The sequence below is a fragment of the Phyllobates terribilis genome, unplaced genomic scaffold (genome assembly GCF_046119375.1).
Source record: "Phyllobates terribilis strain yellow unplaced genomic scaffold, ASM4611937v1 Scaffold_1__5_contigs__length_1240528914, whole genome shotgun sequence".
Taxonomy (NCBI): domain Eukaryota; kingdom Metazoa; phylum Chordata; class Amphibia; order Anura; family Dendrobatidae; genus Phyllobates; species Phyllobates terribilis.
Window position 1 is genome coordinate 504,439,347 of NW_027362761.1, and position 15,924 is coordinate 504,455,270.

The following is a 15,924-nucleotide window of genomic DNA, read 5'->3' on the forward strand; positions in this document are numbered from 1 at the left end:
TACATTTCCTCTACAATGCTATGTGCTTAGATAAAACTGACCGTTTAGGCTGATGGACTCCCTTTAAGAAAAGCATCTCCAAAGAGTAGTTATATTTGCACTTTAATCTCTGTTCACACATCAAGACTTTGTCCATAACATGGGTATAACAGCTATGCCTGATCTATTTTCAAACAGTTCTCATTGACTTTAAGTGGGGTCCATTATGTTTCAGTTAGGATTCGGCTATTTCGGATGTCAATAATAATACTCTAATCTGCAATAATCTTTGCGAACAAAAAAAAAAATCCTCTTGATGGAAAGCATAAAACAAATATGTGAAATAAGACTTAAATTCACGTTATACGTCAAGATAGGAAAAAATATTTACGCCACTTGAACTTACTTCAGAGGTCTATCACCAAACATAACGCCATTGAATGTCAAGGCCCTTATCACAGAATTCTGGTCAGAGAATTCTACAAAAGCAAAGCGAGTCGGCTGCGTTTCATCTCCCGCCATCCGGACAAATCTGACGTCTCCTACTTGTTTAAAAAACTCTAGTAGCTGTTCTGCTGTAGCTGTCTGAAAAGCAAGGAAAGTTAGGAAAATCATAAACTTGCATGTCAGTTACTAATGAAAGCAAACTTTTACAGTATAATAAAATAATGATAATAATAATAAAACAGTGATGGCTGAACGACTGGGTCAGAGCATCTGGAAAACAGCAGTTCTTGCAGGTTGATCCTGGTATGCAGAGATTAGTTCCTAGCCAAAGTACCAGTGAACCAACAAAGGGGTCATGGGCACCGAAGGCTCATTAATGGAAGTGGGAAACAAAGCCTAGCCCATACTGTAGCACAAACCGCTAAAAATTATTATATTGACTATGCTAAAAAGATATCAGAACATACAGCGCATCAGTGTGTGAATGAAGTTGCTTGGTAGAAGACTAGAGCCTGAGCTAACTCCTGTCCACTGCCAAAAGTGCGTACTTGGCACATGAGCATCACAACTAGACCGTGGAGCAATGGAAGGTAGTGACCTGATGAATCAATGTTTTTTACATCATGTGAATGGATGGGCACATAACTTATTATTTTTATTCAGCCATTTGCATTTTCTGGCTTACTGAAAAATAATGAGATCTTTCCTAGTTGGTGCAAGGTGCTAGAAAACAAATTCAGAAACTCAGTACCTGGGAATTTAGGTTTCCAACATAAATCGTTCTCCTGATTTCATCAACCTTTGTGGGGTCAACATTTCCCATTAAAGGTGGCTGCTGTAAATCGGAAAGAGACGATACAGCAGGTGATAGAGCTGGAAGAACTGGTGCAAGAGCCGGGATAACTGGTTCCAGTGGTGCTGGTAATGTCGCTGCCAGGGTGGTGAATGGGACACTGAGCTATAAGCAAAATGAAAAGTCAGGTTACTCAATCAGTAAAAGACTCTATGGTTTCATCTTCAACTTTGATATTAATTTGTGGAAAGTTGCTTTTTTTTGAAGCTTAGACTTCAAGAAAGATAGTAGTAAATTGTGGCCGTCACCAGCCAAAGGAATACACAGCCGAAACCACAGTGATCCGATGATCAGCAAGATGGTTTGCTTTGGAGAAGAGAAAAATTCCTTTAATCACAATTATAATTTGAAAAATTCCAAATAAAAAAAAGCTGTTAAAAAAAAAAAAAGTTTTCGGAGTTTTTGAAGCGGATTTTGATTGTGGTTTTACAGCAGAATCCAGATAAAAAAAACTGTGTGAACATACTCTGCATTTTAGCTTGTAGTTTTACTTACCAGAGGTACTTCCACTTTCTCTCTTCGCAGCACCTAAGATCAGATAAATTATGAGCTGATGATATGCAAAAAAAGTAAACAGAGCATTTGCTGACTACTATGACAACTAATGAAGAAACACAAAGAAGCAGTGTTACATTGCATCTAATGATTTCCTATGGTGTTGCATTGTGACCTGCAACTTAACGGGACTGCGAATAACAAATAACTCCAAACGTGCTTGATTTTCTGTTGCAAGCAACTCACTTGTGGTTTCCTTCTTGTACCTTTGTGTCTTTGTTCATCTCCTTCTGTCTCTCTGTGCATTCAGTTTCAAATAGCAGAACGAGCAGCCATTTTTTTAGTGGCTAAAACTACATTTCCCAGCGGTACTTTCACCTCCTCAGTGCTGCAGACCCCTCCACCCTCTCATGTGGGCTCCTGACTAGCCCACTCTTCTGAATTATCATCAAGGTAATCTAAGTGTAGAATATCCTACCTGGCTGATTTTAATATCTGACATCTACATCAGTATAGCTGCATGTGTATTTTACAAAATTGGTAGCTGATTTCTCCTGTACTCCTGCTAATTAATAGGAAGTGCAGAGCTATGTTTATTGACTACTGCTGACAGGTCAGTGAAGTGAAACTGCAAATGCTCCTCTGTTGATGCATATGATAAAGAAATATCTTCTGCCATATGCATCAAAAAAGTGGAATTTGGAGTGTCACATAGCTAATCGCTCAGCAGCACCAAGCAACAAAAAACTAAACTCTTCTCTGACCCATCCTACAGTGTACCACTCCTCTCAGCCACTCTATATACAGCTCCATGCTGCAGGACATCACTTCTCTCAAGCTTTTGTATACAGCCCCACCCCTTCAGCCCCTCTATATGCCCCATATTACAATACATCCTCCTTTCTGCCACTGTATATAAAGCCCCCTCCTAAAGTATATCCTCCTTTCATCCCCTCTATATACAGCCCCATTCTGCAGTTTCTCTCTTCTTCCATGGCTTCAAAATACAGACACATACTGCTGTAAATATGTTCTTTCAGCCCTTTTACACAAAGCCCCACCTGCAGTACAACTTTCCCATCAGCCCCTCTATACACCGCCCCATCCTGCAATACATATCTCCTATCAGCTCCTCTATACAGGCACCCATCCTGCAATACATCTCTCCTATAAGCCCCAATATACACAACTGCATTCTGCAGTATATCTCTCCTCTCATTCCTTGTATATACATCCCCACCCTGCATTATATTTTTCCTTTCAGTCCCTCTATACAGAGCTCCATCCTGCAATACATCTCTCCTTTCAGCCTTTCTATGCACAGCTTCCCCCCCACCTACAGCATCTATCTCCTCTCAGCCTCCTATACATAGCCTATCCTGCAGTACATTGCTCCTCTTAGTTACCAGCACACACAGTTGAAGCTCCGCTCTAGACATGTCCCAGATAAGAGCTATGCTGGCAGGATGCCAGCTGAAAGAGACTACATTGTACTTGATCGACCAGGAGCACTAGAACTACAGCAAGATTGTTTAAATGGCAACTATAAGTTAAATAGGACCTGGAGGGACATTATCTGGGGGGTTATATGTGCAATACGGGGCAGATTTAAAACTGAGTTACCATATTTAGAGCTCCCTCAAGACCACATTGTGATTTACGCAGGCCCGACGCCAGCACCCGGGCAAGTGCCAGGGCCCTGAGCAGGCAGGGGCGCCAACTCGCCGTCGGGCACCCCTGCACGCTATGGGAACTAATATAAGTTTCTCAATTGGTGCATATTAAAGATAATATATATACTGCTCAATGGCTAGCACCTAATGGTGGAAATATAGGTTAAGTCATTCGACATAGATAAATACTTGAAGAGAGAAATACGACCATATCAACCCAAAATAATAATAAAAATTAACTTTTATTCATAAATAGTATAAAAAATTACATCATAATCAATATAGGGCACAGTACAAAAATACAGAAAAACACATATCATGTAGGATGACCATCTCACTGAAGGGACGATCCGGTCCACATGTTATAGGGTCCGAGGCACCACAGCAAAAAAGCATATATGTAGTCCTTCATATGACAGACCAATAAAGAGAATTATCAAATGACCACAGTATAATACCCATAGTAATACCCATATGGTAGTGCATATAACAAGTATATATGTAAAAATAATATCAAATACTTGGCAATACCTCATAGGGAACTCATAACCTATACACAGTATACAGTATACTACCATATGGGTATTACTATGGGTATTATACTGTGGTCATTTGATAATCCTCTTTATTGGTCTGTCATATGAAGGACTACATATATGCTTTTTTGCTGTGGTGCCTCGGACCCTATAACATGTGGACCGGATCGTCCCTTCAGTGAGATGGTAAAAAATAAATATATACTTATCTTCTGATGGCCCGCGGTATCCTTGTCTTGGCTAAAGGACCTGCCGACGTCAGTGATCGCGTGACCAGTCACATGACTAAACGACGTCACTGCAGGTCCTTTAGTCTACCGCGAGCTGCCGGCAAGCCAAGACAAGGAGACCGGGGGCCATCAGAAGGTAAGTATAATATTTGTTTTTCATTTTATTCTTTTTTGTACAGGTACAATGGGTACCCGGGTCTGGAGGAGAGTCTCCTCCTCTCCAAACCCGGGTACCATCTGCACATTGAAACACATGTTATCCGCTTGTACAGGTGCAGTGATGCGGATATTATGCGTTCCAATGCAAGTCAATGGCGCCGAAAACGCCGCGCTTCTGCAAAATAATTGGTAGTGCTGTGGATTTTTCCGCAATGATAATCCGCAGCGGAAATTTCCGCAGCATGTGCACAGCACTGCGGATTATCATTGGGGAACATGGCAGGCCTTCTACCAAACGTTTTTTAAGCGTTTCCACAGCGGAATTGCCGCTGCGGAAACGCTTAAGAAACACTTAGTGGGCACACAGCCTAAGAAGTGAAATTTCTGGCCTTGCACTGTAAATATATATATATATATATATATATATATATATATATATATATATATATTTTTTTTTTTTTTTTTTCTCTGTGGTATCTGTGCATCATGAATTGTGGTATGTGTTAAAGGGGCCCACTGAGACTCTTTCGCCCGGGGCCCACAAAAACCTGGAGCCGGCCCTGGATTTGGGGAATAACCCTTTAATACATACTGAATAACCAGATGTCTCACATTTTACAAGCGACAAATTGAAAAAATTTTGCACATATAGCAAATCTGCCATTAAAACCTTTTCCGAGTATCCTATAATACTCACAGATGCCAGTGAAGACGGAGTAGGTGTAGGAGTAGGTATAGGTAGCAGACCTGCACCAGGGAGAAGACTGGATAATGTTGGAGCTGGGGCCAAGAGAGAAAGGGCCTTGGCTTCTTCAGGTATTTTACCTGTAGAGGCAACAATATTAATGTTATTATGTGGAAATTTGCCGCTCCGTTACGATTTCTGCTTTTAAACCACTACATAAACCAATTTAAAAAAAATAAATAAATAACTAGTATTTCCTTATCAAGAAAGAATAAAAACTCAAGGTATTTTCACCTCTTCTGTAATTACCCTGATCTACAAGGAAATAAAATAAAAGTGAGGGAAAACTTCAAACACTAAATCTCATCAACTGGAATTTTACTTACAAAACTGAATAGACAAGTATTTAACACTTTGAGCTATGGGTCACCTGTACTGGAAACTTAAGGTTCATGAACCAAACGATATCAAGCATGGAGCCATTTTCCTGGGCGCTGTTTTCACGCTGATCGAAAGTTGTGTTACACATGACAACCGTTCGTGTTGGCTGCATCACTAATAGCACACAGAACATCAGATACAGAAAAGAAGAACATTTTTTAAAGTTTAATCCCCAAAAAAATGCAAGTTACCAAATGTAATAAATAAAAATAAAGCAAAAGATATAATAAAAGCAGATAGAACAAAAACAAAAAAACAGGGAGAATAAAATACAAGTCCTCATAAATGGTCCCTCCTCAGTGGGATTATTATTGGGGTTACTGGATTGCCAAGTAGCGTGGGAATTAAATTTCTATACAAATCAATATGAATTTAGTGCTTATCGGTGTGATTATGGTCGATTAGGTAACACCATGCAAGCCAGCTAAAGAAGGGCGCAGTCCTACCACACAGGAATGCCTTGCAACGGAGAGCAGATATCAGCAGTGATGGATTTTAGCTAGTTTGTCACAAGGAGTAGTGATCATTGTATTCGCAATACCGCGAGACGTGCAGATTGAAGAACTATAGCAAAGTCTTCTATCCAGAAAGAGCATGGGAGATGCAACATTAGGCAGACACAATATGGATAACACACATTACTACATGGCCTAAACGCTGCAATAACTGATCAATAGAAAACTTGGTAACTGATAATTGCACAAGTAATTCACACTACAGGGGTATGCCCATCTTATAAAGTGACAGTGCTGGACCGCTAAGATGCCTACGAAGGCTAAAAATGAAGGGGATGCTCCCGTTCACATGCTGTGCATGCTAAGGCAGCCAACCCCATTCACTGCGGGGAAAACTGTAGCATGGATCAGTGAGGCTTCCTTTCATTCTCACGCTCAATAGGCCCCCAACTCGATCCTAAAGAACCGGCCATCATTTTATAAGATGGGAATACCATAATGCCTCTTTTAAATTTTGATGTGGAATATATATGGAAAAATCACCAACAGAGCACGGCACAATACAAGTTAGTGGAATTTTACAAGATCCTCCAAGCAAAGAGTGGATTTCATTGTGATTATTTTCACAATGGGGGATTATCCTTGTGTGTACGTAACCATTAAGGGGTATTCCAATAGGGTATGCTTAAATGATTGTGGCCCTCTGACCCCCTTTGCAAACAGCGCCCTGGGGAGTATGCTGTGCAAGAAACACTGACAAGGAGCAGCAACATTTAGACTACGTGGAGTCGTGGGATATTGAGAGCGCTGGGTCGTATTGTGACATCACATCTCATGATTTCCCATGGTGTCGCATATTTTCACCTGCTACCCACCATGACTGCGACGCAAAGCTGCAAATGTTTTAGATTTTCCACCTCACTCGCCACAGACTAAGTCGCATGTGACTGCAACTGGTATATGACTCGATTGTGATTTGGCTTTTTTTTTTTTTCCAACCGCATTTCTAAAATTAGTCGCACAACAAGTTGTGCAAATGTTTTTGTTCATGCGATATATCGCCATATAGCCCCAAGCCTCTTTCAGGCTGCATTCACATAAAGAGCTCATAACGATGCCAGAAACCAGAGCTGTGGAGTCGGTGTCCATTTTGATGGGGTCGAAGTTGATATGAACCGATTCCGACTTCTAAAATATATAATACATTGGGTACAGTAGTACAATGCAGGATGTGCTGTAAATGTTTTCATAAGAATTTGGGAAAGTTATGAAATGTCCTATAAATGTCTTTTCTATTCCTGATCTAAGGATCTCGGCTTTTAGTTGAGATGAATCTGTGCTGCACTTTATGTACACGCTCAGTAGTGAGGCAGTGCTGTGGAGTCGGAGGTTTGGTTTTACTGACTCCACAGCCCGGCCAGAAACCACAGTGATCCTCTGACACTGCAGGATGTGGCCACTGTGTGCGTGCAGCCTAATGACATTGTTGCACAAGACCCCTCTCCATCTGTGCTGCCGCTTTGGTAGGTCAACCTCCTGGCTGTCAATGTATTACAGGGCAATTTTACTTTAATTGGCGGCATGTAAGTCTACATTACATCTCTAGACACTACACAAGGATCTGTATAATCAGATGTGGTTTCCTCCTTCTATAACAGGGGTATGACCCCTTTAATTAGCATAGCAGAACTTATTTAGTCAAACTGGAAGTGTGTTCTGCCCCTAACAAAAATGGTGTAACCAGAGACAATTATTTTTTTACACTAAAAGTAAAATGTTTTGTGGGGTAAATTCTATTCAAAACAAATAGGGGATTTTCAACAAAAAATATAAAATATGTGGTCTGTATGAGGCAATAGTAAAAATCTAACATGCACCCCACTGATCGTTTCCTTTACTATGTGACTGCTGAAACTTTTTAAGTTTAAAAACTTACCATGAAGGAAATGTGATTACATCTAATAACGTTCCCTTATTTATTAAGTCTTAAAGGAGGAATATATTTTCCATTATCCTTTTATAGAAGCGGTTCTAAAAGAATAAGTTGATCAGAAGGCATCACACTACTGGGATCAAGGGATCAGCTGTAATCTTATCAGTAAGGGTCCTATTTCTCTGCAGTGCCCCCACAGGTGAAAGGAAGCATTACAACCATTGCATCTCTAATATACAGATGTGACTGCTCATTCCTCTTTGAGGCTATTCTTTGCTACCATCAATTAATAGCAACTCAAAGATTGATCAGCTTCCATGAACCGTATAATTCTTACTGACAGTTTAAACTAGCCTGACTGACAGCTCCTCAGCGTCCCTCCTGCTGCTGAGTTCTCCCACTGCTCAGTACAAGCTGCAGCTCTGAATACATTTGGACTTGGATTTATATTTATATAAGTTTTCATTTTTATTACAGAATTACACAGGTTTGTATTGTGAAACCTGGTGACAGATGCACCTTTAATTTATCACAGTGCCCCATGGTCTGTAATAAATGTGAAAAATCTTGCTAAATATGTCACATGTTTTCTATCTTATGTCCGCTCTTGCTTGGCTTATTTTAGAAACAAAATAATGGCCTTTAAAGGGGTTCTCCGGGCATATCATATTGATTTTTCTAAATCCTATTTACTTCCTATTACCAAATTAATTCTCAATGAAATGATTCAGATTAAAAGAATTGCCCTCAGTTGCTAGCATTATTAATCACACTAAGTGCTTACATTATAAAGAGATAGCACTCCGAAGTGCTATCTATCTCCGTAGTATTGCTGCCTGGCAAACTGTGGGACCATTACAACAACCCACATTTAAAGTTTTCCCCCCAGGTTCATTGTTTCTCTGTCATAAGGAATGGCTATCAACAGCATATATTCCTGGAAAATGCCTTTAAATAGATACAACTGTGAAGCTTTTTGCTTGGTGTCTGTGTATATGTATATTATATATATATGTATATAGTACAGACCAAAAGTTTGGACACACCTTCTCACTTAAAGATTTTTCTGTATTTTCATGACTATGAAAATTGTACATTCACATTGAAGGCATCAAAACTATGAATTAACACATGTGGAATTATATACTTAACAAAAAGTGTGAAACAACTGAAAATATGTCTTATATTCTCGGTTCTTCAAAGTAGCCACCTTTTGCTTTGATGACTGCTTTGCACACTCTTGGCATTCTCTTGATGAGCTTCAAGAGGTAGTCACCGGAAATGGTCTTCCAACAATCTTGAAGGAGTTCCCAGAGATGCTTAGCACTTGTTGGCCCTTTTGCCTTCACTCTGCGGTCCAGCTCACCCCAAACCATCTCGATTGGGTTCAGGTCTGGTGACTGTGGAGGCCAGGTCATCTGGCGTAGCACCCCATCACTCTCCCTCTTGGTCAAATAGCCCTTACACAGCCTGGAGGTGTGTTTGGGGTCATTGTCCTGTTGAAAAATAAATGATGGTCCAACTAAACGCAAACCGGATGGAACAGCATGCCGCTGCAAGATGCTGTGGTAGCCATGCTGGTTCAGTATGCCTTTAATATTGAATAAATCCCCAACAGTGTCACCAGCAAAGCACCCCCACACCATCACACCTCCTCCTCCATGCTTCACGGTGGGAACCAGGCATGTAGAGTCCATCCGTTCACCTTTTCTGCGTCGCACAAAGACACGGTGGTTGGAACCAAAGATCTCAAATTTGGACTCATCAGACCAAAGCACAGATTTCCACTGGTCTAATGTCCATTTCTTGTGTTCTTTAGCCCAAACAAGTCTCTTCTGCTTGTTGCTTGTCCTTAGCAGTGGTTTCCTAGCAGCTATTTTACCATGAAGGCCTGCTGCACAAAGTCTCCTCTTAACAATTGTTGTAGCGATGTGTCTGCTGCTGGAACTCTGTGTGGCATTGACCTGGTCTCTAATCTGAGCTGCTGTTAACCTGCGATTTCTGAGGCTGGTGACTCGGATAAACTTATCCTCAGAAGCAGAGGTGACTCTTGTTCTTCCTTTCCTGGGGCGGTCCTCATGTCAGTCAGTTTCTTTGTAGAACTTGATGGTTTTTGCAACTGCACTTGGGGACACTTTCAAAGTTTTCCCAATTTTTCGCACTGACTGACCTTCATTTCTTAAAGTAATGATGGCCACTCGTTTTTCTTTGCCCTCATTATAATCCGCCTATGGGCGCGATGACCGGGGGGAGCCACCCGGCCGGCTTGGGGCACAAACCAAAAAAAAAAAAAAAACCAGGCTCAGGCGCCGTCCTCCCCGAATTCCGGCGCCCTAGGCACATGCCTACAAGTGCCTAAGGGCAAATACGGCCCTGATGATGGCCACTCTTTTTTCTTTACTTAGCTGCTTTTTACTTGCCATAATACAAATTCTAACAGTCTATTCAGTAGGACTATCAGCTGTGTATCCACCTGACTTCTGCACAACATAACTGATGGTCCCAACCCCATTTATAAGGCAAGAAATCCCACTTATTAAACCTGACAGGGCACACCTGTGAAGTGAAAACCATTTCCGGTGACTACCACTTGAAGCTCATCAAGAGAATGCCAAGAGTCTTGAAAGCAGTCATCAAAGCAAAAGGTGGCTACTTTGAAGAACCTAGAATGTAAGACATATTTTCAGTTGTTTCACACTTTTTTGTTAAGTATATAATTCCACATGTGTTAATTCATAGTTCTGACGCTTTCAGTGTGAATGTACAATTTCCATAGTCATGAAAATACAGAAAAATCTTTAAATGAGAAGGTGTGTCCAAACTTTTTTTCTGTACTGTGTATATATATATATATATATATATATATATATATATCCAAAAGTAGGTGGACAGAAAATAATAACATTAGGCTGTTGCTGTAACTGGGGAACAACTTGATTCATTAGAATTTCGAGATACTTATCTCCTGTGACTGTTCCATCAAAAAATATTGGTCCTAAAACACCAAAACTTGAAATACCACCCCAAACATTGACACCAGGCTCATTTAGTTGTTGCTCTAACATTAAATGCATGTTCTCATTATACCAGCAAATACAATTATGTCTGTTAATATGGCCGGATAATTTGAAAGAAGCTTCATCACTCCACATAATGTTACCTAAAATTACTGGATTTTCTTCAATTTCGTTAAGCACAATCTCACTAAATTGCAGCCGCCTGTCTGGATCATCCTCCAATAAACCATGAATTAGACGTGGACGATAAGCTTTCCACCCAATAGATTTCAGGATTCGCATGATAGAAGCTCGTGAAATTCCCAATTCCAAAGAGGCTCTTCTGGTGGACTTGTTTGGACTCTGAACAAATGTTTCAGCAACAAGTTGTTTATTATCTTCTGTACAGACTGTTTTGGGTCGACCAGTTTTTGGAGCATTAAGGATTGAGCCAGTGGCATTGAATTTGTCATGAATGCGGTAAATGGTTTGTCTCTTTAGGGCTTGAGTACCAAATGTTTCAACCCAATTTGCTCTAACGGTTTCAGCATTTTGAGATTTCTGAGCCAGTTTCACTTTACACCAGGTTTGATAAATCTCCCCCTTCATAACCTTATTACACTTTCTGTCCACCTACTTTTGGACCACCCTGTATATATATTATGCTCAAAGTTATAATCTACGACATTTATGTGCTCCTGGTTATAGCAGAGACTGGAGAAGTGACTAGTCTACCCCTCTCCTTCAAAGTCCATGAAGCACATGCTAATCATACTAACAGGAGTAAATAAAAAAAAAAAAAATAAGAAAAGAGAAAATGATAATGAATAGTACTACAACAAAAAGTACCAACTATAGTATATAAGCACGAGCAGCAAAACAAATCTGATACATAATAGTGCCTTTAAGAGCAGGATTGGTTACATCCGTAAAAAAAAAATATTAATAAAAAAAAAAGTAAAGGTAAACCATTTCCATGCTAAATCAATAGGCGATCCTGGGGTACAGCTAGAGCAACTTCCAGAATAAGGTAGAATCAAAGACGCTGCTGTCATGCAGAAGCAGCATTTCATAATACCAACCCCGGTAATACTCGGATGGTATGATTTATGGCAACAAAGAAATTAATCACACGAGACATTGGCTAGTTTACATAAAGGAAACACCTAGTATGAATAGGAAGAGGGATAAAAAATAGTAAATAAAGTAAAATAAAAGGGGTTGGAAAGGATTTAAAAAAAAAAGAAAAAAAGAAAGAACAAAAAAAAGAAAGAAAAATAAAAAATAAAAACACACAGAGACAGGGCGTCCATCTTCGGTAGTCAGAATCCAAGAGCTCATCCTCACATGTAGGTTTTCCCTTGACGGCTGGCTTAGTGGCACGGCAAACAGTGCCTTACTCAGGCATGTGTAACAGATCTGCCTTTTCCAGGCTAGCCATCTAATAATGCACATATAATCACACAAAAGAGAAAAGAAAAAAAAAAAGAAAGGAAAAAAAAAAAAAAAAGAAAAAAACATACAAAACCAAAGTGTTAAAATCCGTCTGCTTTGAAACATGGACATAAAAGAAAATGAATGTTCTGATTGTAGCTCAGATTATATAGATCCTATAACAATGGCTATTCGCACTGGTGACATACGGAGACATTGAGGCATTGTTTTACTTACACAATAGGCTATAACAGGAAGAGGTTAGAACCACTGATCAGAATAAACAGGCAAATGCTGCACACTGTGCAATAACGAGCCATTCATTATGAGAAATATGTCACATCTAACAGCTCATATACTTATATAAGTAACACACGGGAAGATTGTGTGGATATCCTGGAGGATGGCCCTCTGCATTGTGCTCCGGTCATCGGATTTGTGGGGCCATCGTTGTTCTTGTTGTCTTCTCGGGTATTACCTTCTCCTGTACATGTATAGTAAAAATGCTAAACTTTCCTTCTTTATTCGCTACTCAATATAAATGTACCCTATTACTTTACAGCAATAAAGGAAGGGAGCAGAAAAAGTATGAAAATCATGGGAACTTCGGGAAATACGCAAAGGGACCATGAAGATTAGACTCTGTTCACACTACTAATTGGTTATGTCCACACAAACATATATGTTCTGCTTAAAGGGGTTTTCCCATTTCCAAGATCCCCACAGTTACTTCTCATCTCTCATCCACTATCTATCACAACTATACGCAACTTCTCTAACCTTATACCTATCTGCTCAGCCCCCCGCTTCCCCAGCCCCACTAACTCTGTCTGCAACAAACTTTCCTAAATCCATAATCTTTTTATTGCTAACAAACTTTCCTTCCTCAGCATCACTGAAACCTGGCTCACCCCCTGTGACACAGCTTCTCCAGCTGCACTTTCTTATGGTGGATTCCACCTTTCCCACATTCCCCGCCCCACAGCAAGCATGGCAGAGGAGTTAGTTTTCACCTGTCAGATAACTGCTCCTTAACCCTAATTCCACAGCCACCCTCCATTACCCTCCATTCTTTTGAGGTGCACTGTGTGCGCATCTATTCCCCCTCCACCCTCCAACTGGCTGTGATTTACCACCCCCCAGGGCCAGCCACCACCTTATTCGACCACTTCACCACCTGGCTACTTCATTTCCTCTGCTGACATCCCCAACTATCATCATGGGTGACTTCAACACCCCAATGAAACTTCACTCTCAGCTGTCTCTAAGCTTCTATCCCTCACTTCCTCCTTCGGCCTCGCTCAATGGTCTTAGCCACTCACAGAGATGGCCACACACTGGACCTCATCTTCACCCGACTCTATTCCCTATCTAACCTCTCTAACTCACCTCTCCCTCTCTCTGACCACAACCTACTTACATTCTCTTTCCTCTCCTCTCCAGGTGCACAATCCTCACTCCACAAACCTGCACACCCTCGCAGAAATCTCAAACACCTTGATCTACACTCACTCTCTAAATCCCTTTTCTCTGTTACAAATATAAGTTCCTTACACAATGCAGATGCTGCTGCCGCTTTATATAACACCACAATAGCTGCAGCTCTTGAATCTGTCGCCCCCCTCACACATACCAAAGCTCGCAAAATCAACAGGCAACCCTGGCACACCAGCCTGACTAAAGAACTGAGACGGGCTTCCAGGTTTGCGGAGATGGAAAAGATCCCACTCCAACGAGCACTTCATCACATTAAAACAGTCCCTCACTACTTTCAAGCAGAAGATTGACAAAATAAGGCAAAGCTTTGGCCTACAAAGCCCCTCCTCATAACTACTCAGCCCTCCACTATTGCAGAAGATTAACTTTCCACTCTACTCTCAAGATCACATCTCACCACCTGATCCTGTCCCACTTCATCGCAAACCTCACCACAGTCTTCACACCAACCCTAACCCACTTCTTCAACCTATCACTAACAACTGGTGTCTTCCCCTCATGCTTTAAACATGCCTCAATCACACCCATCCTCAAAAAGCCCTCCGTTGCCTCATCCTCTGTGTCTAGCTATCGCCCCATATCACTTCTCCCCTATGCCTCAAAACTACTGGAACAACACGTCCATCTTGAACTGTCCTCCCACCTCTCCTCCTGTTCTCTCTTTGACCGCTTCCGACCGCATGACACCCTATCCTGGATCTCCACATACCTAACAGAACGTGAATTCAGTGTCTCCCACTCACACACCACCTCCTCACCTCACCCCCTATCTGTCGGTGTCCCCAAGATTCAGTCCTAGGACCTCTGCTCTTCTCCATCTACACCTTAGGCCTGGGACAGCTCATAGAGTCTCACGGCTTTCAGTATCACCTCTATGCCGATGACACACAGATCTACCTCTCTGGACCTGATACCACCTCCTTACTAACCAGAGTCCCACAATGTCTGTCCACTATTTCATCCTTCTTCTCTGCTAGATTTCTAAAACATAACATGGACAAAACTGAATTCATCATCTTTCCCCCCATCTTACTCAACCCCCCCCAACTGACCTATCAACGTCAATGGCTGTCCACTCTCCCCAGTCCCACAAGCTCAATGCCTGGGGGTAACCCTGGACTCTAATCTCTCCTTCAAACCACATATCCAAGCCCTTTTCACCTCCTGCCAACAACAAACTGAAAAATATTTCCCAGATCCGTACATTCCTTAATCAAGAATCTGCATATTGGGATAGGATCTTGAAGATGGGAATACCCCTTTAATGATAGCAATGCCTGGACCGACCTAGGACCTCCTGACATGAGCTGGAGCCATGTACATATGTGGCTGTTAGTTCAGGTCAGGACACTCACTGTGGTCCATATGGGGACCATGCAATACATTTGTCGACCGCAACCTTAGGTTTCACTCAGAGTGATTTCAGTTACCAATCAGAGGGCAATAGCATCCGTCATAACAGTCATGCCTCAGATTAGGCCCTATGTACATCACCGTTTAGAACCTACATTTTACGGCACGCGTGTGAATAGTCTCCTGTTGTACAATTCCCATAAGAGTGATGAAACAACCCAGTGAATATGCACACAGCGAGAAACTCCGCAAATAGCTTCCCACTGTATATGAAAAATAGATGATTCACCATATACCTTGGCACATGGTAGTTGACTGAGCTATTCTGTACCACTAAAAAAATTATGCTAACATATACCAGCTCAACAGAGCCAAAAGTGAAATCTTTTACCCGCTATGATATGAATGAAGCTCTATGGATACATGTAACATACAAGCTGGGAGCCTCTGTACAGGGCCTAAAACCAAAAACAGATGAATATGTAATCAGAGCACCAGTTAAGAGCGCCCCCCACAGGCCGCCCCGGAGCAGGAGCATATCATTATCTGCAAACTGAAAGTAAAGATCCCCAGGATGGATTTCATCAACCAAGGTATGATTTTAATCAGTGTAATGTCGCCCACCTGACAGTGTATGTAGTTTACTGAGCACAATCCTGCCAACAAGTGTGCTTTAAGCTGTTAAAACGGTGGCTGGATCAGTGTACAGAGCAGGAACAGCACAGCTCCATGACACTGTTTGGTGGCCCAGCCAGATA

At 41.3% G+C, this 15,924-nt stretch overlaps 1 protein-coding gene across 1 annotated transcript in view; it reads right to left on the reverse strand.

Moving 5' to 3' along the window:
• The window catches only part of SREK1 (splicing regulatory glutamic acid and lysine rich protein 1), a 62,017-nt gene that overhangs the window by 34,074 nt on the left and 12,019 nt on the right, over nucleotides 1–15,924 (reverse strand). The window contains exons 3-6 of the mRNA XM_073680220.1: nucleotides 5,070–5,197; nucleotides 1,775–1,807; nucleotides 1,178–1,384; nucleotides 386–564 (exon numbers count right to left, since the gene is read on the reverse strand). Coding sequence (XP_073536321.1) covers nucleotides 386–564; nucleotides 1,178–1,384; nucleotides 1,775–1,807; nucleotides 5,070–5,197 — 547 coding nt within the window. The remainder of the gene's footprint in view (nucleotides 1–385; nucleotides 565–1,177; nucleotides 1,385–1,774; nucleotides 1,808–5,069; nucleotides 5,198–15,924) is intronic.